General features: G+C 43.0%; 2 protein-coding genes across 39 annotated transcripts in view; both read right to left on the reverse strand.

Moving 5' to 3' along the window:
- The window catches only part of LOC144693046 (sorbin and SH3 domain-containing protein 2-like), a 486079-nt gene that overhangs the window by 38488 nt on the left and 422880 nt on the right, over positions 1-24711 (reverse strand). For all 38 annotated transcript variants that reach the window (XM_078562388.1, XM_078562625.1, XM_078562352.1 and 35 more), the window contains one exon: positions 11021-11190. In XM_078562388.1, coding sequence (XP_078418514.1) covers positions 11021-11190 — 170 coding nt within the window. The remainder of the gene's footprint in view (positions 1-11020; positions 11191-24711) is intronic.
- On the reverse strand, positions 7-9291 carry LOC144693166 (sorbin and SH3 domain-containing protein 2-like). The gene has a single exon (XM_078562706.1). It carries the CDS (start codon positions 5966-5968, stop codon positions 4391-4393), a length of 1578 nt encoding a protein of 525 aa, XP_078418832.1. The 5' UTR covers positions 5969-9291; the 3' UTR covers positions 7-4390.

Raw genomic sequence — 24711 nt, forward strand, 5'->3', positions numbered from 1 at the left:
TATTCAAAATAAAATGTAATGAAGTAAGCAACAGGCTCAAATACTGTTGCCCACACCATGGACCAGATGGAGTTTTTTTTTGGCTGCTTGGTTAAAAAACATTTATGAATTGACCGGAGTGTTGGCACTAATCCTAAAGGTTTTCAAATATATTCCTAACAATTTGCGAGGTAATTCTAGAATTCTAGGAAAATGCAGGCTTCAGAATAATTGTCATTTCTCAAAGGTGGTCAGATTTCTGAGCACAGTGAATCTACAGTTGCTTCGGTCTTTCTGGGATTTTCCATGGCTAAGTTCAATACAGGTTGATGTCCAATGAGGAAAGAATAAACCTCATGTGGGTTTCTGTTGATGAAGGGACATGAGATTAAAGGCATCAGGTTCTAGCAATAGAGTTGGAGGCAGCGGAATACTGGAATATAGCTGAGTGCAGCCAAGGCGCAGTAAAATCAAATCAAATAAGAACAGCCAACTGCATTCCCTGATTTAAAAAAAATGCTCCAGAATTGTTTCAAAATTGCATGAAACCTTGTAATAGAAGCAGTGCGCTCTTGTAGCTATCTTCAGTTTTAAAACTAGTCATCAGGCTTGAGTCTCATTATTTTGAGCCGGCTGATTGCTGTATTTGCAGATTGGAGTGCCTGGTTAAATTCCTGCCCACACATAAGCTCTGTAATTTTATTTCTGGGATTAGTCTCTGAAATAGTCACCAAAAGCAGAACTTGAGAAGCTATAAATGGATTTGTAAAAAAAAAAATCAATCGACATGTATTCACGAGATAGAATACATAGCGTGTTGCGCATTTCCTTGTCATCTGTCTCCCAGAAACCTATTACTATGTTGAGATCTAGAAGCTAAAAACACATGGCAATATGTAGTACTGTATTCCTTCAGTTTCTATCCTAAATTTATTAACCATTCATTTAAGGCATGCTGACTCTACTCGTTTTCACTGGTAACCGGAATTATAACTCATTGCTAAATACTATCCACCGTTTGTTCAGTTTATAGTCAGGTTCAAAATTAGGCAAAGCCACCTCTAGGCTGTCCAGATCTAGCCTGATAATCACTGCAAACAGGTATTCAGAGTTTAACGTAAAGCAATTTGATAATATATCTATGCCAATAGAAAATAGCCATGGAGCTTCAGAAGCACTACTTACCCTATAGCCTGCATTGTTATGCACTCAGCTAAGTAACATAATTGGCACCAAACCTGGCATTACAAAAATAGGTTAGTCAACACAGACCACATACTGAGGATATGATGGAATCAACTGCGAAAAGAAAACAGCCGACCAGAAAAGGGGAGTTTTTCTTAATTTCAGGGGCAGCATAACCATACTGTTCAGATTTTTACTGATAGTATCAGTAGCAACAGCAGACTGGCATCATGCCAAGTTAGGGCATTTTCAAATGTTCCTCAAATTTCAAGAAGTCATGCATCCATCATCTGCAAACCTTCTCAACCAAAGGGAGAACTTATAAAAATGGACTGTTTAAGCAATCCTGGCAAACAGTCTTTTAGGATCCATACAAGCTAATGCTACGTTATTAGCTACCCAATATCCTTGGGTAAACCCCCATCGTGGACAGGTTGAATAGTTACGGTCATAGCTCTACTTTCAGAACTTCCTATCTAAACTCCTTTGCCCCTCTACTTCTCCCTGCACCTTCAGAAATCCTTCAGGAACTCTTGTATCATGGCTCATGTTCTCACCTTTCACCTACCCTCACCCTGGATCTCCCTGGTATACACAGCTCAGTGCATTCATCCACAGCTCTGATGGGGGAGCAATCACATTCTTCAATTTTTCTCCTAGTTACCTTGCACTGAAAAACCCAACTCCTCTTGGTTTGTCTTCCTGAAGATAATCTAGCTGAAGTTAGGAATGATGCATGAAATGGGCAGAGGGGGAGGGTTTGGGAAAAGAGAAATGCATTTTTTTTTTAGAAAAGAATGTTTAAATTGGAATCTGGGCAGTAATGTTCTAGTTAAGCAATATTCTGATATTCCTAATCTAATCTACGAAATAACTTTGCACTGAAGTCAGTTCCCCTGTGCTCAGAACCAGCACAATGACCTGGGCAATTAATGAGAAAAGGTCATTAAATGAATGGTCAGATTATTTACTGACATAGGGATAAACAAATGACAATATTGACAGTCCTGTATTGCTCCTCCATGGCCAAGTATCATACAGTAATGTTTTGGATTTCAAACTGCACATATTTAATACCATTTGATTAGTAAACAGTTTGTTACGTGAAGACACATGATTTGAGACCAAGCAGGACAAAAAAAATCATACCGTTAAGAGTCTACATGTAGTTGATATTCATGAAGTCAAATGAGAACATAAAAATGATTGGAAAAGTAGTAAATATTTAGACTACCTGAACTCATTTCCCCCTCTGGTCCTATATGTTACAGTACCTGAACTATTATTAACCTTGATTTAATGCAATTCATATATATTTTTCAGCATTAACAGTGCAACATTGAAATGTGATTAACAATAGCAACATGATGGTTATGGATGGATGGTCACAACGCCTCCCTTAATAGAATAGGGAACTCTTCCAAAGTCTATTTTTTCCCATTTTTTTTTTAAAGAGAACATTTTGGCATGGCTCCAGGAAGTTGATACCAGAGGGAGCAAGTAAAAGGTCAATTAAAAATGGATACATTCTTTTCCCCTTGCTTAAAGTGAAAGAACTTTATTTCCAAGTGCATTGGTGACATCCTGGCATGACCAAATATTACATACAGCTGCATTCCAAGTAAATATTAGGCTGGTGCAGCAAGCGCCAGCTTAAATACTGTGGGGGCCTGGATTATTCAAATAGAAGGAGAAGTGAAAACAAGCCCATATTCTGACACACAGTAAAATATAGAGTAAGATTTAAAAGTAAAAAACTATTGGCCTGTAATTTTGGGTTGCAATGTCGGTGAAACTGTCAGCACTCATTGTTATTACTGTATAAAATTGACAGCAACTGCTGGTGTCCACGCGTGGTTAAATGTGGAGATCCAGGGGTTGCTGTCAGTGATACCTTGCTCCTTCACAGAGGGTGCTGTTGCAGTCTTTGCTGATGCAGTCAACATCAAATCAGCAATTTGGTGTGAACCCCAAATTTTCAAGCACTATTCTCGTTACAAAAACGACTGAAAAAGTTAAGTTTTCACAAATGTTGTTGGAATGGCATACCCCTGTACTAAGTCATAATTACAGCTGAACAACTTCTCTGGCCCTGAATTGGGGAGTGTCAAATAGCATTTAAAACAAAGTCCATGATTATTGAAATTCAGCCTGCTTGATGTCTATTCCTGTATGCCACAGATAGCGCCAGATTCAAAGTCAAGCTGAAATAAGGGGGGGAAAATAAATAAATAATCGATGCTCTAGCACCCACTAAATCTTTGTGGGCAGCCTTGAATCAAGGCCAGTGGCAAGAGCCGTCACCGACCACAGAATCTGAGTCATTGAAAGTGTATGGGAGTGGGAGCAGGAGGAGGAGGAGGGAGATGGGATTACAGTAGATAGCTCTTTTGGGAGGGTTTGTTCTGACACAGATACAATGGGCTGAATGGTTTAAAAAAAAAACGACCCTCAGCACTAACATTTCTACAATGTATTATAAAGCCACTTACCCATTTTAATCTATCAAACGATGAAAACTCATGTTAAATTTGATCTTGTTTTAAAAAAAACAAGAACAAAGATGGTTGGTACATTTTATGCTTTCCCCTCACCTCTTGCCACTTTCAGGATAAATAACTGTACTGAAAAAAATGTTCTTACATCAATCTAATTGGGTAAATGGAATGTTAATCTTAACAAGGTCCGGGAATCAATAATAGGAGACAATACACAGACATAGCAATTTAACCAGTTTGTGAAATTCATTCTGGTCACTTCTTCATTAAATATTACTTATTGTATATCGTGTGGATAGATACATGTCAACTTGTTTAATGAATGGATAATTTCAAAAAATAAAATGCCGCTTATGTTTAATTAACATGTATTGAAATTTTAAAGCATTTACACATTTCAGAAATATTCATGAGACAAACTGACAGCCAATTATGGTGATGAATGAGAAGCCTTCATCCAACAGGTCTCAACCATTTGAGTTTTGCTTAAATGTTTTTTTTTAAATTTTGATTTTTTTTCTCCCCTAATTATGCTCAATTGTTTTATTGTGCATAGTCAGTGCCTCTAGGTAAAGCATCTCGATGTTAACTATGGGGCCATACGTTCTGACTTGAACAGTTCTCTAAAAATAATATTTTATCACCCGATTTACAGTGTAGATGGCAAAATGAATGAAGAATGAATGGTTGATGATCACACAATTCCCAGACACAGTGAAGATAATGGTTTATATGCCACCTTGGTAGTATGTGTAATCATTTTCTGGGTTGTTGTTGGTGTCCATGTCCTGATAAGAGGCACTAATGGGATTTTTTTCATAATCACACTGGTACAAAGGAAAATTAACCTCCTCCTCTTGCTGCTCAGAAGGCTGTGGACTCCCTTTCTTCTTTAGGATCTTGAGGGAGGAATTTCTTTCAGGAATATCTGGAAGCAGTTCAGTTATAAGCCTGTGTAATATGCTGTTATCAGGGAGACTCCCACGCCTCTTTTCCGCTTTGATGTGATCATAGATATCTTTCAAAGCAGAATCCAGTGCTTCAAACACCGATTTAGATTTTGGCTTTTCAGTTTTTCTTTGGGGTGGTAAGCCCTTTTTCCTCCTGAAAGGCACTGGGCTGACGAGGAATGCTAACTTTGAAAGGTTGGACTCGGCTTCAGGTTTCTTTGAAGTCGTCTTTTTTTCTTGATTGGCCCTTTCATGTTTCAGCATGGTGGTGAACCTGGTATACGAGGCTGGGCATCTGCCTTTGCAGGAGCTGAGGAGATGCTTATGGTGGTGGGGATGGTGGCCTGAGCCGTAAAAGCTTTCTGAAGAGGTGAATGAGTAATGGTCAAAGTCACTTTCGCTACAAAAGGAAGAGCCTTCAATTGGAATGCAATCGCTGAGGTCTGAGACTACTGCCTCATGGTCACTGTCCACTTCCAAATTTTCAAACCTTGATGCTATTCTTTGTTGGTTTTCATTTGTCACTTTTATATGAATTGGCATCATAGCTTTGGACATGCAATGTTGCTGCATCATAGACATTTTCCTGCCTTGATTTTCCTCATCTAGTAAAGATTCAATAGATAATCGTCGTCTTGGAAAGATGGTCTTATTAGCAGCTGTGTAAGAGGTTTCAGATAAAATCACATTGTCCAGATTGGGCATAGATTTTGACTTAATAAGTTTTTCAAATTCAGAGATTCTGGTTGGCACCATGTCCCTAGGTACCTCGTTGGAAAATTCCTTCCATTCTGAGAGGATGCCCCTGTGCTGCTCTTGTTCATACTGTAACACCCTGGACTTCACAGTGCAGATTACTTCCGGATTTATTAATTCCTTGCGGTTTATACGGTGCATTTTCCTGTACAACTTCAAGAAGCCTTTGCCGCCACGTGCTGACTTGCAGCGAATTCGTGATCTGTGGGGCTTCCCATTCCCAGTCCCATGAGGCGTCAGCCAACCTCTAGAGTATTCACCTTTGGATTGGTCTTCGCAAAGCAATGACACCATGCTCTCAGACTTTGTTTGCTCCTCCTGGACCTCAACGTAGTCATTTTGCAGAAGATCGTCACAGCTGCGAGACTTGAGCTTTGGCGAAGTTGCTTCGTCCGTGCTGCTCCAGGCTTCTGCATTTTGTCGGTTCAGGTGCCAGCCATTCTTGAATAGGACAGACCTTTTGGGGCTAGGTGTAATTACAACCAGGGGCTGGCTATAGCGACTACTGTGACCTAACTCGCGAGAGGCATTCTGGTTTTGGAGTACACAGCTAAGGAGGGGTGGGTATGATCTGCTAATATCCCCACCTTTCAGATCCATAGAGCAGCATGGTTAAAAGAGAGACAATTCCAGAATTAACAGGCATAAAAGACAGTAGCAGAAAACCAATAAGAAAAGCAAAGATGCAAGAAGAGTGCATGAACATAATTAATATCTAATATACTTAGCCATGTCTGGTAAAATGCCATTGTTAAGATTGTCACATCTATTTCTTTTGACTTGATGTTCCCCACATAATATCTAAAAATGCTAAAATTTCACAAGCATTTGTCATGTTAGGTTTGTTGCTCTGCTTTCTAGAGGTCACAAGACTTAGGTCAAATTTACTTTTCCTTTTTCTGTACAAAATCAAAGCATATAAAGTAGAAAGGGACTAAACACTAGGAGTTCCCGCCCCTATGCTCCCCACCCCAACAAAGGCATCAGTCTGGGATAATGCATACCAGCTAAATAGATACTTTCCTTAATGCACCTTTGCTTTGTAACCATGAGCCCACAACTCTTATGGTTTGAACAGTGCCGAATTTCCTCACTTGTTAACTTTAACTCATCTTGTGTGATTGTCAACTGTGCTATAAAATTAAACAACATTCAAAACCATGTTTAGGTGTGGATATTGAAGCTGAAAAGAACGGCAGTTTCATTCATAAATAGGTTATCCTTAACTTGTCAGCTTCAATGAACAGTAAACTTTTAAACCTACCATGGTAAAACATATTTCAGAAGGCATTCAACAAGTTTCTTAGAAGGGGGGTGCTGCGGTATCTATTTTGATGATGTTGGTTCATATAGTTACATAATTACTAACAATTTTACCCAGCTCATTTATAAGAATTAATGTTTCTTTGACAACAACTGCTGTTTTTCAGTTTCAGTGCATAGACATTTTACGGTAATCAGGCCTTCAACTTTGCCAAGACAGATTATAGTATTGGAATAGCAAATATATTCAATAGTGTGCAAAAATGGAAATATTTAAGCCAAGCTAAAAATTGACACAGCAGGCATAATTCAGCCACAGAAACATGCAGAATATGCAGACTTATTTATAAGAGTCAGCATATTCCACAGATCATTTATATCAAATAAGTTCAATACTAAAACTGAAAAGCAAACTTCTATGGATAGGGTCAATTAACTCTCTAATTCTGTGTTGCACTCTGTCTTCTATCCTTCTTTTTTTTGCTTCTTTATTGCCGCCTGGCACTTTTCTTATTCTGCTGCTTATCCGTCCCTCTTTCACTCTCTTACTGTATGTTTACCTCTTTTCCACTGTCTCTCCTCTCTCTTTTGTATCACTTGCAACAACCCTGTGTCCGGTTTTGATCTCTTCACATGGTTGGTCATATTGAGGCTTTGGAAAGGGTGCTGAGAACCACTAGAGTAATTCCTAGTTTAAGGAATCTTAGTTGTCAAGATAGACTTTACACTTTAGAGAAAGGTAGACTTAGGGACAGTTTGACTGAGGTTTGAAAGATAACAAATAGATTGTGTGCCAGTTGACAGCCTGTTCCAATAAATTGATTAGGGAGGACCAGGGGTTCCAATTTTAAGTTGTAAATGGCCAGATGTAGGATTAAAGGTCTGGTGGTGGTTCGTTTCCTGAGAATAGCGGACCCCTGGAACAGGCTATCATCTCCAATGGCAAACGATGATTTGCCGAATTCCTTCAAGTGAGAGCTGGACCGGTTTCTGGCCAAACTCATTCTCAGATTTTTCTAATGACCCGAACTCTTGGTCAAACCTTTAATGGATCTCTAAGTTTTGCCTGCACAGGTCACAGAGTTGCTGATGCTTGACTAAGTGGCTCTCTGTCATCTCTTACAAAAGGTAAGGTGCGACAAAGAGTTCAGGGATAGAGTGATCTCCTGGACTAGTTTCAATTGCTAAGATGGGTTGGAGAGTAATTTCCTCAATTCTTTGCCCCCAAATTCACCTGGGTTTTTATCTGGTTTTCAAATGAGATATCAAACGGAGGCTCCATCTGCCCTCTTGGGAGGATGTAAAAGACCTCATGGCACTCTTTCAAAGAGCAGGGGATTATCCCTGTGTCCTGGCCAATATTTATCCCTGAATCAACATCACAAAAAGAAAGCACATTGCTGGTCATTAGCACATTGCAGTTTGTGGGAGTTTGCTGTGTGCAAGTTGGCTGCCACGCGTCCTACATTACAACAGTGACTACACTTCAAAAGCACTTTGTTGGCTGTAGAGCACTTTGGGATGTCCGGTGGTCATGAAAAGTGCTGTATAAAAATCTCTTTCTTTCACCTGTTCCAGGATATCACGTGGGGCTGAATTTGACACTCCCCCGCTGTCAGTTTTGAAGGCAGGGGGCACATAAATCCAGCAGGTGGCCTACCTGTTGTCTAGGGAAGGCATCGGGCAACTCACCTGTATTTTACCCATGGTGGACATAGGCCCACGTTATATGGGAAGGCCGGCAGCTAAAACGTGCTAATGCGATTGGCCAGCAATTCTCTAAGGTGGGACTTCCTCCTGAAAAAGGGGAAGTCTCGGCTTGAAGCGATTATTGCTGCTTGTTAAATTGCTGCAGCGCAACCAATGGGATCATGGGTGGGCTCTCCCCCTGACCTTTTAGCCGGGAGGCAGAGGCTGTGGCTCCCTGTGAAATTCAGCCCATGGTTACGGTGGGGTGGGAGTGTGAATATATTTTGCCACATAAGGTATCAGTTATTGGAGCAGTCTGGGTGCAACAAAGGATCTTTACCTGTCCATCATTGCTCACATGTTCATGTGGCTCTCATATCTACTTAATCCATTTTTTAAACAGATCAAGATGGTGGACATCATGTACCTTGTCGGAAGTGCAAACTGGGATCAGTCAGGAAGAAATGTTCTAGAACATATCAGCAAAAGTGAAAGTGGAGGGCTAGAATTCAGGCTGGGAGCAAGTGTGAAGACTGCGGCCAGGAAGAAGCAGGGAGTAACTGGGCCGAAGATTGTTGCCTGGGAGCTTTCCTCATTGCAGACAGGGCCTGCGAAATTTGGGCTCTCAGAGACTCAACAGAATTGGAGCTTAGAAGCACAGGTGTGAGTGCAGCAAGACTTTAAATTGTACAGACATAACTTTGGTCTAAATTGTACCAAAAATATTATAAAGAAAGAACTTGCATTTGGATCACACCTTTCACAAGTTCAGGACTGTCCAAAGCACACCACAGCCAATGAAGTACTTTGAAGTCTAGTCGCTGTTGTAATGCAGGTAAATCCAGCATCCATCTGATAAGGGGTACGTATTGGTCTGGACACTAGGAAGGCAACTCTTCTCTTCTTTGAATACACTTTAGATGCCAGCTATCACCTCAGACAGTGAACTGTCAGCCTATGCTCAAGCCTCTGGACTGGGGCTTGAAGCCATGACCTGGCTCAGGAGGGAGTGCAAACATTGAGCCAAGGTTAATAACCTTGTTAAATGCTGTAATATGTGTTACATATGTTTATGCCCAATTGTACGAAAGAGCATAATTTTGTGGGGATCGTGTGGCAGCACAGGAAGTTTCAACAGATTTTTAACAAGCTGGGCTTCCAGTTTTGAATGTGTTACTTTTACAATTTCCTTATCTTGCCAGGGGATGGTTGAGCAGGGACCCAAAAGGTCACATGGGAAAGAAAATAAATCAATAGAAATCTGTGTTCTCTTCAAACCCTCCCAAATGTCACATCGTGTAGAAATCAAGAGTGGGATTGACAGCAGCATTCAAATGGATTTATGGTGTGAGATGTATGGACACTCAGAACGGGAATTCCTTCATTCCGCTACCCCGCCCCCACCATTTTATTGAAGCAACCTTTAAAAGAAAGGCAATGCAAATTTACATGTGAACATTCTATTTTACATCAGCATATTGATTCTCAGCTTATGCATGAATCCATAGCTTTGCACACTATTACAGAACAATGGAAAGACCTAATGAGCAAGACTCTAGATCCCAGGTACAAAACAATGGGAATGGGATAACACTGGTGACCTTTTAAGAAAAATCCCATAATTTCTACCCTTACAGAATCTCAATATTTTCTTAAGTTCAAAATTATCAGCAACGCTGCTGTTAGCATAATATGCCTGACAAATAAACACCAAAGCAGCTAAAAATTGATCAGTTTTATCGTATTACACAAACCTTCAGGGAGCTAACGTATCAATACTGAAATCTGCTGAGTCTGGGCCATCCCACTGGAAGGGATATCTAATATCTTAGTTCACACAGAAGATCGTTTGATAAATAGAAACAAATAGCAGCTTTATCATTGCAAAACCTTCTCCTTAGGCCTGATCAAGCTAAGCCATACATTTGTATCATTATTCCTTTGGCTGCCTGAACTGAAATCAGGCTGTAAGACATGCTACTTTGGCCACTGTACCTGGGTGGAGATGCTAAGGGTTTCACCAAAAAGACTCACAAGAAAATACTGTCTTCAACTAAAACAACATTATTTGTATTTCCAGTCGTTTATTTTATAAAAGGTTTGAAGAGAGGTCTTTTGAAAAGTTAGCAACGAATATTTGACGAACAAAAATAAGTTTAGCCACTTAAACATCTCACACATTGTGATGGTGCAATTCCTTCACTGCGTTGAATAAAATTGTAGAACAAAGACGATTACTTGGAGTCAGGAAGTGATAAAACCTGCGATCAGTTAATTTGCCAGAAATCACCCTTCACATTACTGCTGTAAGGTGAGACCTATCTTCACACAGTTTCCAGAAGTCAGCTGCCAATTCTCAACTTCCTATTGCATATGCTGAGGTGGCAGGGTGGGGGGCTAAGGTGTCTGTACAGTTTGGATTTACAGCTTCCCGACAAGCACAAAGAGAAATCTTCACCAAGGCCAAGGGTGAGTGAACACATGCTCAGCCCAGCATGACAGGGGAAAATAAAGCTTTCGGCCAAACTCTGGTGACAAACACCTAATTTTCACACAGTTTATATTGTCCTCAAACATTTGCAGTGATTAGAAACATTTCATTTGTTGAAACTCCAACCACTTGAACTTATTTTTACTGAAGCAGGATATCTTCATCTCTCATAGCTGCAGTTTTCTTTAGCTGGTTATCTTACTCCTTACCTTTAATTCTGGATGGCGAAGATGGTGAAGAATTGGTTAATGACCTCCTGGTTATTCCATGGAGGTCAACACTGCTCTTCTGCATTGTGTGATCACTCTGTGCTCTCTGATGGTTCACTGAAGGTTCAGACTTCCGCCTCTTTCTGTAGTCACTTGCAGGACTTGTGGCGCTAACAACAAATCAAATCAGATTAACTGCGTTACTGTCCAACTTACTTTACTGTTCTCAAAGTGCCTGCTTACTTAGTGCAGGCAAACTGAACTTTCCCGGGTCACTCCCAAGTGAAATCACTGGACAAAAATGTTGCTGGCTTTATAATCTTAAATTAAGCAGACAACACCAGTTCTACTGGCCAAGTCAGTAAGACTTTAAGATATAGTAAGGGATCTTGGGTGCTGAAGTTGCTGACAAATTCAGAGAAATGACTGAATCCTTCAGACAGATGACCTTGCAAGTTTTCAGTTCACACACTACATCAGAGGTAAACAAACAATAAATTGACTCCAATATCAGTAGTGGTTTTGCTACTATAATATCACTCTGTAAAGAACTAAAGTGAGACAGAAAAAAAAAGTGCCAATTTTTACAATTTTTCAGGCCAGAGGAGGATTGTATATATTACATACTGCGTTTATCCCTCGAGCCACATCCAAGTCTACCATTGTAACCATCTATTCCCTTCTCCCTCCCCTATCAATAAGTAATCCTTCCTCATTCACCCTAGCAGACAACATAGGAGCTAATTCAGCTCATTAAAAAAATATTCATGGTGGTAACTCCTCTTTTCCAATAGCGGCCAATTGCAGTAGTGCAAGTTGCAGGTGTACGCCTGTCATGGACCTCCAGATTTGCAACACTGACTCTTTCTCGATAACTGGTAGAAGCCCAGGGCAACCAGTGGAAGTAAGCAATTTGAACACATCTTGAAATGCAACCGTGCTGTGGAAGGTGGTCATCACTGTAATCATGTGACAGTTACAGGTTTCTGCAGTTCCAATGGAACATAAGAATGGAGAACTCTCATAGCAAGTTTTCTAATCACTGGGTACTTGGGCTTCACTTCATTTTAATATCAAATAGCTGGGAGAAAAATCTCGACTGAGATTTTGAGAAAAAAAAAAGTGACATTTAGCCTGACTTAGATGCATATTCTGTTGAATGAAATGTCAGACTGCGCACAAAGTCTGGCAATCTGACCTGTCACAGGAAGATACTTAATCACTGCGCACCTTTCATCTGGTATCCACACCTTGTCTCTTTGACACATTGACTGCCTCATTTCCAAAGCTGTTGCTTGCTGCTTAGCTGCTGGTTTAGAAAGGGACCTAAGTACAAGCCAAATATATCTGACAACAGCTGCTGCAGGAGGAAAAGATGCATTTCTAGATACTAGGTGTTTTTTTTTAAATAGACTGATAGAATACTCTAACAAGTTACATTTCCACAGGAATCCTCATATCTCTCAAGCGATTCACGAGGTACAAAACCACCTCTAATTTGGTACCAAATTGACAATGTCAATAAGTTCTTTGAGAGGCACTGGGCGGAATCGTCTGCTCCAGTTTGCAGCGGCCGTCATAGTGGGCGGGAGCCGAAAATATCAGGAGTACTCAAAAATTGGTTTCACGTTGTTGTAAAACCAGTTTGCGATTGCCTGCTCCACCAGAACCAAACTTCAATACTTCAGCATCTCGCTACAAGCCCTGCTCACTGGAATCATCCCCCCACGCTGGATCATCCAGGCACGTTGGCGTGATCGCCTGCCTATGTGTTTTATAACTGTACATAAGCGACGTGCACCTGGCGAGCTGCACTTCGCTTGGGACTCAGAGGTTTGTTTGCCTACCTTGCTTCGGGCAGCACTCATGAGTCATCAGTGCCAGGCTTCGCAGGCAGCACCACATCACTTTTAGTTAGGGGGGAGGTTTCACGGGCAAGTCTCTAACTACCAGACCAGCTGTAAGGCGGGGGTGGCCTTATAACGGCTGCAGGGCTAGGGCTTGCTTGGGGGAGGGGGAAAAGTGGCCTCAGGCAAGGGAAGAGGTTGCAGGGCAAGGGCTGAACTGCCGAAAGATGTGTGTGGGGGCACATGTTGATCTGTGCAAGTGGCCTCAAGATGGTGAGGGCTGAGGAGGCAGTCTCCAGAGGAGATGAGGCCAGGTGGAGATGTGAGGGTATGTGTGTGAGAGAGTGAGAGTGGTGATGTCCCCTGAGCTGGCAGTGAGATGCCAGTGGAAATATGATGGCCTTGCGAGTGTGAGAGTTGAGTGAGGAGATGGTTGCCTTACCCTGGCAGCATGGATGAGATCATTCATTCTCTTTCTGCACTGGATGGCCAACCTCTTCTGTGCAGCATTGGCACTGACCACCACTGCCACCGCCTGCCAAGCCGGAGTGGTGAGATTGCTGAACCTCCTGCAGCCAGAGCAGTGGGGGAGGAGGACATCACCGCAGGCCTCCAAAATATATTCCAGTGATGGGTCACTGAACTTTCCTTGGCTTTCAGGGCCATGTCTTCACTGGAGCAGAACTGGGCTGCAAGCATTGAGGACTATGTGCATGGCTGCAGTTTAGATATGGTGCCCAGAGTGAGGACACGGTGAGATAACGGCATAGCGGACGATTCAGAAGCTGCCCACCAGCGAGACAGAGCGTTTCCTGTGGCTGCATAATTAATGAGACATGAAGCAGACAAAATTGATGCAAAAACCTCCATTGCGGCCGGCGGGTAAAACATTGTTTTTCACAACACTACCGCACTTAATGCGATTCTGGGTCGATTCCGCCCATTGAGTATTGGAGCCAGAAATATCTCAAGATTTTTTTAAACATTCGTTCATGGGAGGCAGGTATCGCTAGCTAGTTCAGCATTTACTGCCCGTACTTAATTGCCCTCGAGAAGGTGACGGTGTGCTGCCTTCTTGAACTGCTGTAGTCCATGTGGAATCCCTGAATACGCTATTCCCCACCACACCCTCCCCGCCCCCACCCTTCGGATCTGTTATCAGCCTAGATCCCTGGATCTGGTAGCCATCACCCTGCACCCTCTCGCAAGTCACTTTTGACCTTCCCTCTATCACTCACAACCCTCATTCTGTCACCTTTGCCTTTGATGACCCTCAATCCACACGCCCACCTCCAACACCCCTGACCAACTACCATTCACCCTACAGCTTTCTCCCATCACCATCGATCAGTCCCCAGTAAATTGGAACTGCACCCCCCCCGCCCCCCCCTTACCCTCTACCTGCCATCCGTTATCCTTGGCCCTCCCTCTATCATCCTCGACCTACCCTCAGTTACCCTTGATTCTCAGGGCATCACCCTTGATCTCCCCACGGTCGTGCCCGACCTACCGTCTGGTAGACACTGACCTTCCCTGTGTAGTCCAGCTTCCTCCCCCTGTCCCCCAGGAGCCTTCGTAGTGCTGTTACCTCCCTCCCTCCCCACCTCGGTCAGCCATGCCTGCTCCCCTTTCACAGCCGCCAGCCCACCTCAATGCACGAGTGCCTCCTCTCCCCTGGTTCAAAGCTCCGCATGCAAGAAAAACACTTCTACTCAGTCCATATCCACCAGGAAGGCTAACTCAACTCCTCTTGATGGGAAATGGGAAGCATGATCCGCCCTCAATTCACTGCCAACTTGACAAGGAACTTCCATCCTGCTGTAGGGAAGCTGACATTTTGCCTCTTGCTCAATTAAATACCCCCACCTGCCTCCTTTCCCACTCCGGGAGCTTCTCAAGATTCCGCCCATATGCTCAAATGGAAAGACCCTGAAGGATGGATGAACAGAGACCCCTAGTGGTTCAAATATATAAATAATTGAAAGCTGCAATGCAACAACTACTTACATTTATATAGTGCATTTAACATAGTAAAGCCTCCCAATGCACTTCATATCGGACAAAAGTGTGACGCCAAGCCACATAAGGAGATATTAGGGCTTGACACCAAAAGCCTAGTCAAAGAGATAGGTTTTAAGTAGTCTCATAGTCATAGAGTCAGAGTTATACAGCACAGAAACAGGCCCTTCTGCCCATCGTGTCCGTGCCGGCTTATCAAGCACCTATCTATTCTAATCCCATTTTCCAGCACTTGGCCCATAGCCCTGTATGCTATGGCATTTCAAGTGCTCATCTAGATACATCTTAAATGTTGAGGGTTCCTGCCTCTACCACCCCCTCAGGCAGTGTGTTCCAGATTCCAACCACCCTCTGGGTGAAAAATTTTTTCCTCAAATCCCCTATAAACCTCCTATAAACTACCCTATCTATGCCCCTCATAATTTTGTATACCTCTAACAGGTCTCCCTTCAGCCTTCTCTGCTCTAAGGAAAACAACCCCAGCCTATCCAGTCTCTCTTCATAACTGAAACGCTCCAGCCCAGGCAACATCCTGGTGAATCTCCTCTGCACCCTCTCCAGTGCAATCACATCCTTCCTATAGTGTGGCGACCAGAACTGCACACAGTACTCCAACTGCGGCCTAACTAGCGTTTTATACAGCTCCAACATAACCTCCCAGCTCTTATATTCTATGCCTTGGCTAATAAAGGCAAGTATCCCATATGCCTTCTTAACCACCTTATCTACCTGTGCTGCTGCCTTCAGGGACCTATGGACATGTACACCAAGGTCCCTCTGATCCTCTGTACTTCCTAGAGTCCTATCATTCATTGTGTATTCCCTTGCCATATTAGTCCTCCCAAAATGCATCACCTCACACTTCTAGCCATCTAGGAGGGGGAGGGAGGTAGAGAGATTTAAGGAGGAAATTTCAGAGGTTAGGGCCCAGGCAGCTGAAGGCATGGCCATCAATGGAAATCAGGACATGATTTACAGAAACAATACGAGGATGAAAGTGAATTTTTCTTTTGTAGACAGGGGAAAGCTGGTGTTGGAGGAACACAGAATTCTTGACGGCTTGGAGAGCTGGAGGAGGTTACAGAGATAGGGAGAGAAAAGGTCACAGTGGAAGTTGAACACGAGGGCGAGGATTTTAAATTTGAGAATAAAACATATGTAAACCAATAGCAATGTGTGTTTTTTTCTAAAAACAGAGCTACACAACAAAAGACGGAAGACATTGGGCTGTGTTTGAGGTGGGGGTGGGGTTGGGGTTGTGAGAGGGTGGGGGTGAGGTGAGTCAGTCAGACGCCAACACACCTGGAAGAAGTCCCGGCAGTGCTAGAGCTCAGTAGTGGGTGCTGCCGGGACTCTAAGAACCAGCACCAAGGGGATGGACGGCTGCCCTAGAAAGGCAAGCCCCAGGGTTTCAGGGCAGGGAGGGATCCTGGAGCCCAGGGAGTGGAGAGAGGGGGTTTGGAGGGCAGACAGCGTCGAAGGAAGGGGGGGTGGGGGGGGGGGGGGGGGGGGTGTGACATCTTGGCGGGGGTTCCCCTGATGCACAGAGGGCATCTCCTGAATGAGGTGCCCCCCACTTCCTTCCTCCCCTTTTCATATAGGCCACAATAAGATGATCTGCCCATTCCTGCTATATTATGCCATGGACAGCACATTATCCAGATCAATAAGCTTGTTAACGAGCCTAATAGACCTTTAATTATTTATTTACATAAGGGGGATGCGCTGCCAATTTTGGTGCCTGGCCAGATAGCGTATTTTTGGGGTCAGCCTGGCGGCTGGGCAGGAAGATGGCAGCCTAGCCACTCAACCTAATTTACGTGCCCCTCCGCCAAAATCACTCCCAGCCTGGGCGCATGAAACCCAGCCCACAGTGAGACTGGGGTGTGCCTCTATAGAGGAAAAAGACTTAAAGCAAAAGGGATCATGGAGCAGGATTCATCAGGAAGATGATGGGCTGTAACATCCGAGCTCCCCTGCATTGGATTTGGGGACTATCTCAAAGATGCGCTGGGGAATCCCTCTGGGAAGTTCCCAGGGAAGGGTTTGCATGGCAATTGCCCAGAAGTGCTAACTTCCTCTGGACAATTGTGCTGCGATGGGAACCATCCGAAAATGCGGCTTAAATCACATATTTCAGATGGTTCCACCAGGATTATATCAATAGTTACCCAGAAGAAGTTAGAAGAATTAAAACCTCTTCTAACTTCTGGGGAACTATTGTAAAGACCCAGACCGATCCCCCCATGGCACTCCCTCCCCACCCCCCCCGACCCCTCAGGGGGCTCCCCCACCCCTGAATAACCACCCCCACCCATGGTATTCCCCAGCTGCTGACCGCACCCCTCCTCTCCAGGTTTTCCCCCACCCGCACGGAAATCCTCACCTGACACACCACCCCACCTCACTGCGAGCCCTACTCTTAACCCCCAACCCCAACCCACATCGCCACGTCTGACCAGCAACCATCCCCCACCGAACGTCCAGCCCGCTCCATCCCATCCAAACGCCCAACACCCCCCAGCCCCTGCCAATATCCGAACCCCCCACCCCCTCCCAAACTCCGACACCCCCACCCCCTCCCGATGTCCGACTCCCAAGGCCCCACCGCCATGTATGTCCGGCCCGCTGCACACCCTCCTAATGTCCGATGCCTGCCACACCACAACTGATGTCCAAACCCCCCCCTGCATCCCCATCCGACCTCCAAACACCCCCACCCCAGAAATCCTTTTCACTTACAAAACAGCAAAACTGGAGTCAATGGGAATCAAGGGGACAACTCTCCACTGGTTGGAGTCATACCTAACACAAAGGAAGAGGTCAGTCATTGCAGGTCAGCGACATCACTGCAGGAGTTCCTCAGGGTAGTGTCCTCGACCCAACCATCTTCAGCTGCTTCATCAATGACTTTCCTTCCATCAGAAGTGGGGATGTTCGCTGTTGATTGCACAATGTTCAGCGCCATTCGCAACTCCTCAGATACTGAAGCAGTCCACATCCAAATACAGCAAGACCTGGACAATACCCAGGCTTGGGCTGACAAGTGGCAAGTAGCATTCGTGCCACACAAGTACCAGGCAATGACCATCTCCAACAAGAGAGAATCTAACCATTGTCCCTTGATGTTCAATGGCATTACCATCACTGAATCCCCCACTTTCAACATCATGGGGGTTACCATTAGCCAGAAACTAAACTGGACTAGCCATATAAATACCGTGGCTACAACAGCAGGTTAGAGGTTAGGAGTCATGTGTCAAGTAACTCACCTCCTGACTCCCCAAAGCCTGTCCACCATCTACAAGGCACAAGTCAGGAGTGTGATGGAATAGTCTCCACTTGCCTGGACGAGGGCAGCACCCACAACACTCAAGAAGCTTGACATCATCCAGGACAAAGCAGCTTGCTTGATTGGCACCACATCCACAAACATTCACTCCCTCCACTACCAAGGCACAGTCAGAGTGTGTACCATCTGCAAGATGCACTGCAGGAATTCACCAAGGTTCCTTTGACTGCACATTCCAAACCCACGACGACTGCCATGTAGAAGGACAAGGGCAGCAGATACATAGGAACGCCATCACCTGTAAGTTCCCCTCCAAGTTACTCACCATCCTGACTTGGAAATATATCGCCATTCTTTCACTGTCGCTGGATCAAAATCCTGGAACTCCCTCCCTAACAGCACTGTGGGTGTACCTACACGACATCGACTGCAGCGGTTCAAGAAGGCAGCTCCCCACCACCTTCACAAGAACTAGGGATGGGCAATAAATGATGGGCCAGCCAGTGAAGCCCACATCCTGTGAATGAATTTTTTAAAAATGAATCTATCTAGTTCTGCCTTAAAAATAGTGAAAAACTCCATTTCCACTGCCTTTTGAGGAAGAGAGTTCCAAAGACTCAACCCTCAGAGAAAAAATGTCTCCCCATCTCTGTCTTAAATGAGCGACCCCTTATTTTTAAACAGTGACCCCTAGTTCTAGATTCTCCCACAAGAGGAAACATCCTCTCCACATCCACCCTGTCAAGACCCCTCAGGATCTTAAAGGTTTCAATTAAGCCACCTCTTACTCTTCTAAATTCCAGTCAATACAAGCCTAAACTGTCCAGTCTTTCCTTATAAGACAACCTGCCCATTGCTGGTATTAGTCTAGTAAACCTTCACTGAACTGCTTCTAACGCATTTACAACTTTCCTTAATTAGAGACCAGTACTGTACACAATACTCCAGATGTGGTCTTACCAATGTCCTGTACAACTGAAACATAACCTCCCTACTTCTGTAATCAACTTCCCTCATAATAAATGATAACATTCTATTAGCTTTCCTAATTACCTGCTGTACCTGCATACTAGCCTTTTGTGATTCATGCACTAGAACACCCAGATCCCTCAATTCCAGAGCTCTGCAATCTCTCACCATTTAGATAATAAGCTTCATTTTCATTCTTCTTGCCAAAATGAACAATTTCACATTTGCCTACATTATATTCTATTTGTCAGACCTTTGCCCACTCACTTAACCTATTTATGTCACTTTGTAGCCTCCTTACATCCTTCTCACAATTTACTTTCCTACCTACCTTTGTGACATCAGCATATTTAGCAGTCATTCCTTCGGTCCCTTAATCCAAATCATTTATATGAATTGTAAAAAGTTGAGGCCCCAGCACTGATCCTTGTGGCACCCACTTGTCACATCCTGCCAACCAGAAAAAGACCCATTTATGCCAACTCTCTGCCTTCTGTTAGCTAGCCAATCTACTATCCATGCCAATACGTTACCCTTACACCATGAGCCTTTATTTTCCACAATAACCTGTGGCACTTGATCAAATGCCTTATGTAAATCTAAGTACAGTACATCCACCAGTTCCCCTTTATCCACAGCACATGTGACTCCTTCAAAGAACTCCAATAAATTGTGGGTTTTTTTATTTATTCACGGGATGTGGGCTTCACTGGCTGGGCCAGCATTTATTGCCCATCCCTAGTTGCTCTTGAGAAGGTGGTGGTGAGCTGCCTTCTTGAATTGCTGCAGTCCATGTGGTGTAGGTATACCCACAGTGCTGTTAGGAAGAGAGTTCCAGGATTTTGACCCAGCGACAGTGGAGGAACAGCAATATATTTTCAAGTCAGGATGGTGAGAACATCAATAAATTGGTTAAACCTGATTTCCCTTTTCTAAAACAGTGTTGACTCTGCCTGATTACCTTGAATTTTTCTAAGTGTCCTGCTATAACATTTTTAATAATAGCTTCTAACATTTTCCCAAGACAGATGTTAGGCTAACTTGCCTGTAGTTTCCTGCTTTTTGTCTCCCTCCATTTTTGAATAAAGGAGTTATATTTGCTATTTTCCAATCTAATGGAGCCTTCCCCGAATTTAGTGTGTTCTGGAAAATTAAAACCAATGCATCAACTATCTCACTCGTCACTTCTTTCAAGACCTTAGGGTGAAGTCACTTTGCTGGTGATTGTAATTTTCCCCGGATTCCTCCCTCCCATTTCCTGATTTACAGCTATTTCTGGGATGTTACTTGTGTTCTCTATAGTGAAGACCGAAGCAAAATATCTGTTTAATTCGTCCGCCATCTCCCTACTTTCCATTATCAATTCCCCAAACGCACGTTCTATAGGGCCAATGAGAACTTTGTTTACTCTTTTCTTATTTAAATTCCTGTAGAAACTCTTACTATCCATCTTTATATTACTAGCTAGCTTTCTCTCATACTCTGATGTTTCTCTCATTAATCTTTTTGTCAATCTTTGCTGTTATTTACATTTTTTCCAATCTTCTGACCTGCCACCTGTCTTTGCGTAATTATGCACTTTTAAAAAAAGTTTGATACTGTCTTTAACTTTTTTGGTTAACCATGGATGGTGGCCCCTCCCCTTCTTTCTCATTGGAATGTATATATTTTGTTTATTCTGAAATATCCATTTAAATGTCTGCCACTGAACCTCTATTGACCCATCACTTAACCTCATTTTCCAGTTCACTTTAGCTAGCTCTGCTTTCATGCCCTCATAATTGGTCTTATTTAAGTTTAAAATACTAGTTTTGGACGCACTCGTTTCTCCCTCAAAATCAATGTAAAATTCAATCATATTATGATCGCTGCTACCTAGGGGTGCCTTTACTATTAAATTATCAATTAATCCAATCACGTTGCTCAATACCAGGTCTGCTTTCTGGTTGGCTCCAGAACGTGCTGTTCTAAGAAACTATCCTGGAAACATTCTAGGAACTCCTCATCTACACTAACTTTGCCCGACTGATTTTTCCAGTCTAGATGTTGATTAAAATCCCCGATGATTATTGCTGTATCTTTCTGAAAAGCTCCTATTATCCCTTCTTTTATACTCTGACCTACTGTGTGGTTACAATTAGGGAGCCTGTACACCACTCTCACAAGCGACTTCTTGCCTTTATCAATCCTCATCTCAACCAAAACCGCTTCTACATCCTGGTTTCCTGAACTTAGGTCATCCCTCTCTATTGTGCTAATACCATTGTTAATTAACAGAGCCGCCCCTCCACCTGTTCCTAACTGCCTCTCCTTCCTAAATGTCACATACCCTTCAATATTCAGATCCCAATCTATGTCATCCTGTAACCATGGCTATCAGATCGTACTTATTTATTTCTATTTACACTCTCAGTTCATCTGTTTTGTTTCGAATGCTACATGCATTTAGATACGAGCCTTTAGTTGTGTCCTTTTGTTATTTTTATAGCGCCCAGCCTTATCTGCTGATTTACTCTTAGAATTGTACTCTGTCCCTTCCTGTCATGGTCTGTTTATCATTTCTCATATTAATACCTTTCTCTCTTGCCTGGTCTCTTCTCTTTGATTTACCACATCTTCCCAAATTTGAACCCTTGCCCCCACTATTCAGTTTAAAACCCTCTCTACTTCCTTAGTTATATGGCTCGCGAGGACACCAGCCCCAGCACAGTTTAAGTGTAGACTGTCCCAATGGTACGGATCCCATTTTCCCCAATACTGGTGTCAGTGTCCCACAGGCCGCAACCCACTTCTCCCATGCCAGTCTTTTGAGCCACACATTCATTTCTCTAACCTTATTTGACCTATGCCAATTGGCTCAGGTAATGATCCAGCAATTATTACTTTTGAGGTTCTGCTTCTTAATTTGTTGCCTAGCTCGTCATACTGACTATGCAAAGCCTCCTTCCTCATCCTGCCTATGTTGTTGGTACCTACATGGACCACAACCGCTGGATCCTCTCCCTCCCGCTGCAATTCCTCTCCAGCCCTGAGCAGATGTCCCAAACCCTGGCACCAGGCAGGCAAAAGAGCCATCTGGACTCTCGCTCTTTGCTGCAGAGAACAGTGTCAAACCCCCTCACTATTCTGTCCCCCACTACCACTACTTTCCTTTTTGCTCCCCCGGCTTGAATGGCTTCCTGTACCACAGCCAGTTTGTTCATCCACCCTGCAGCCCTCGCTCTCATCTAAAACAAGCTGAGAGAACCTCAGGCCTACTGGACAATTGCAGAGGCTCACACTCCTGTTCTCTGGGTCCCCTTACCTGCCTCGCTCACATTCACACCCTCCTGTCCCTGGCCACAGATCAAATCAGAAGACCCTATCCCAAGTGGTGTGACTGCCTCCTGGTATAAAGCATCCAGGTAACTTTTCCCCCTCTCTGAGGTGTTGCAGAGTCTGCAGCTCAGCCCCCAGCTCAATGACTCTGAGCCAAAGTTCCTCAAACCGCAAACACCTACTGCAGATGTGTTTGCCTTGGATCACACTGTTATCCAGGAGCTTCCACATGCTGCAGCCTTGACACATCAGCTGTCCTGCCATCCTTAATGTGTTTTAAATAGTTACTTAATGATATTAATCATTTATTTATGTTGCTTTCTTATATATTTTCTTAACTTTACCACCAATTTGTGTACTATTTTAAACCTTAGGAATAGAACAGAACTTAACCACTTACCAGATACTCACCAAACAGCTAGCGCCTTTCCCTTTAATAGGGCAAGAACCAATTTCTATAGAGTGACAAAGATCAAAAAAAGAAACAAACAAGTCCTCACCCTCCCCAGTTCTCTGAACTCCCTCTCACCAAACTCCAAGTCTTCACTCAGTTAGTCAGCTGCACTCCATTTGCAAAGGCTGCACTAAAGAACCCTGAATTTATAGTAAACTGAACTGGTGTAGCAGTAACCTGAACTGGTGCTACAGTAACTGGATTCAACCAGTTAGCTAATTAACTACTCAGCTCCTACAGCAGAGAGTGAGTTGACACTAAAAAAAACCGCATGACAGGGTGTGGGATTAGTATTCCCTTGCTCTAGCAAGGTGATGACGTCGGCATAATGGCTGAGTAGCCTTGTTCTGTGCTGTATATTTCTTTGGTTCTATGGACAGGTGCTGAGTGACGCCATGATGTCTATAAAATGTTGACAGTAATCATGACGGAGTTTCTGAATATTAGCGAGGTGCGGTTGGATTGGGAAAAAAAGCCATTACATCTATTTACAAGGAAGGCAACAAGACAAATATTATGGAAAATGCTGGGAAAACTCGGCAGGCCTGACAGCATCTGTGGAGAGAGAAACGGAATTAATGTTTCGAGTGTGTATGACCTGAAAAAGAGTCATACAGACTCGAAACCAACATTTTCCATTTTTTATTTCAGGTTTCCAGCATCCGCAGTATTTTGCTTTTACCTTATGACAAATATTACTCGTGATAAATTTCCAGCAGCAGCAGTGCCATCTGCTTTACAGATTTAAATCTGCTGTATCACAAATCCTAGAAGCGAAGACAAAGTGTTGCTGCCTCTTATGGCCAGAAGATAACTAAGTAATGAGGATATTTCAGCCTCAGAGACTAGCAGTGATTAATGCCTCCAGGGACGTCAATCTCACAATCCAGAAGGACACTGAATACCTAAAAGTTGCTGTGGTAATCAAATTAAATTGGCAACCAATACATTGCCAATGCAAAGCTATCACACACAAAATGCCCTTTTAAAACTTCAAATCAATTTCCACGGTGTCTAAACACTGACAGCCATTTAGAAGTAGTGATAAGTTGCAAAATACCTTTATCTGGGCTACATGTCAGAAGTGATTAAAATCACCATTTGTTTCGGATAAAATAATAAATGAAGATAAATAAACTGTGACGGAGTGCACAAAAGCAAGAGGTGAATTAGAAGCTGCAGAATCCCTTGTGACCCACACACCTGTGGTAATTATTAAACTGTTTAATTCATTTTCAAATCAATTAAAAGATTAATATTAATCATAATTATCAATCAGGTTCTAATGTCCTGATGTTCATAAATAAGACTAAGAGGATAATTTCCTAAACTAATGCTACATTGTGTAATGTTAATCTAGGGAGTAAGATACCCTATTATGTATGTACATGTGTAGGATTAGGATTTGGTTCAATCACATATGATTAAAGATTTTATTTTGACTTATAAATTTGTATGGTAGCTGGAAATCATAAAAAATGGTCAATTTGTTCAATTCCAGAATTCTTCAGGGTATTGGTGAACTTTAGTAAGCTTTGTAAAAAAGTAGGGTTTTTATTGTAAGCAAGAAATGATGAATGATCAAAAGGTCTTTTAGATACTAGGATAGGAAAAGTAAAAAATAACTTTTCATGTTATAATGAATCATCAAAGTTACAGGGATGGGTGCGAGTGACTAGAGTCCTATTAAGGTTAAATTTTCTATTAAAGTAATAGAAAATGACAAAAATAAAAGAATCATTGATGGTTATGTTTGTAGCTGGGGGTCTACTACTTTCACTTCTATCCATGG

This window comes from Cetorhinus maximus, chromosome 2 (assembly GCF_964194155.1).
Source record: "Cetorhinus maximus chromosome 2, sCetMax3.hap1.1, whole genome shotgun sequence".
Taxonomy (NCBI): domain Eukaryota; kingdom Metazoa; phylum Chordata; class Chondrichthyes; order Lamniformes; family Cetorhinidae; genus Cetorhinus; species Cetorhinus maximus.

Coding starts and splice junctions, on each gene's coding strand:
- LOC144693166 (XM_078562706.1), bottom strand. CDS start 5,968: ATGGATCTGAAAGGTGGGGATATTAGCAGATCATACCCACCCCTCCTT.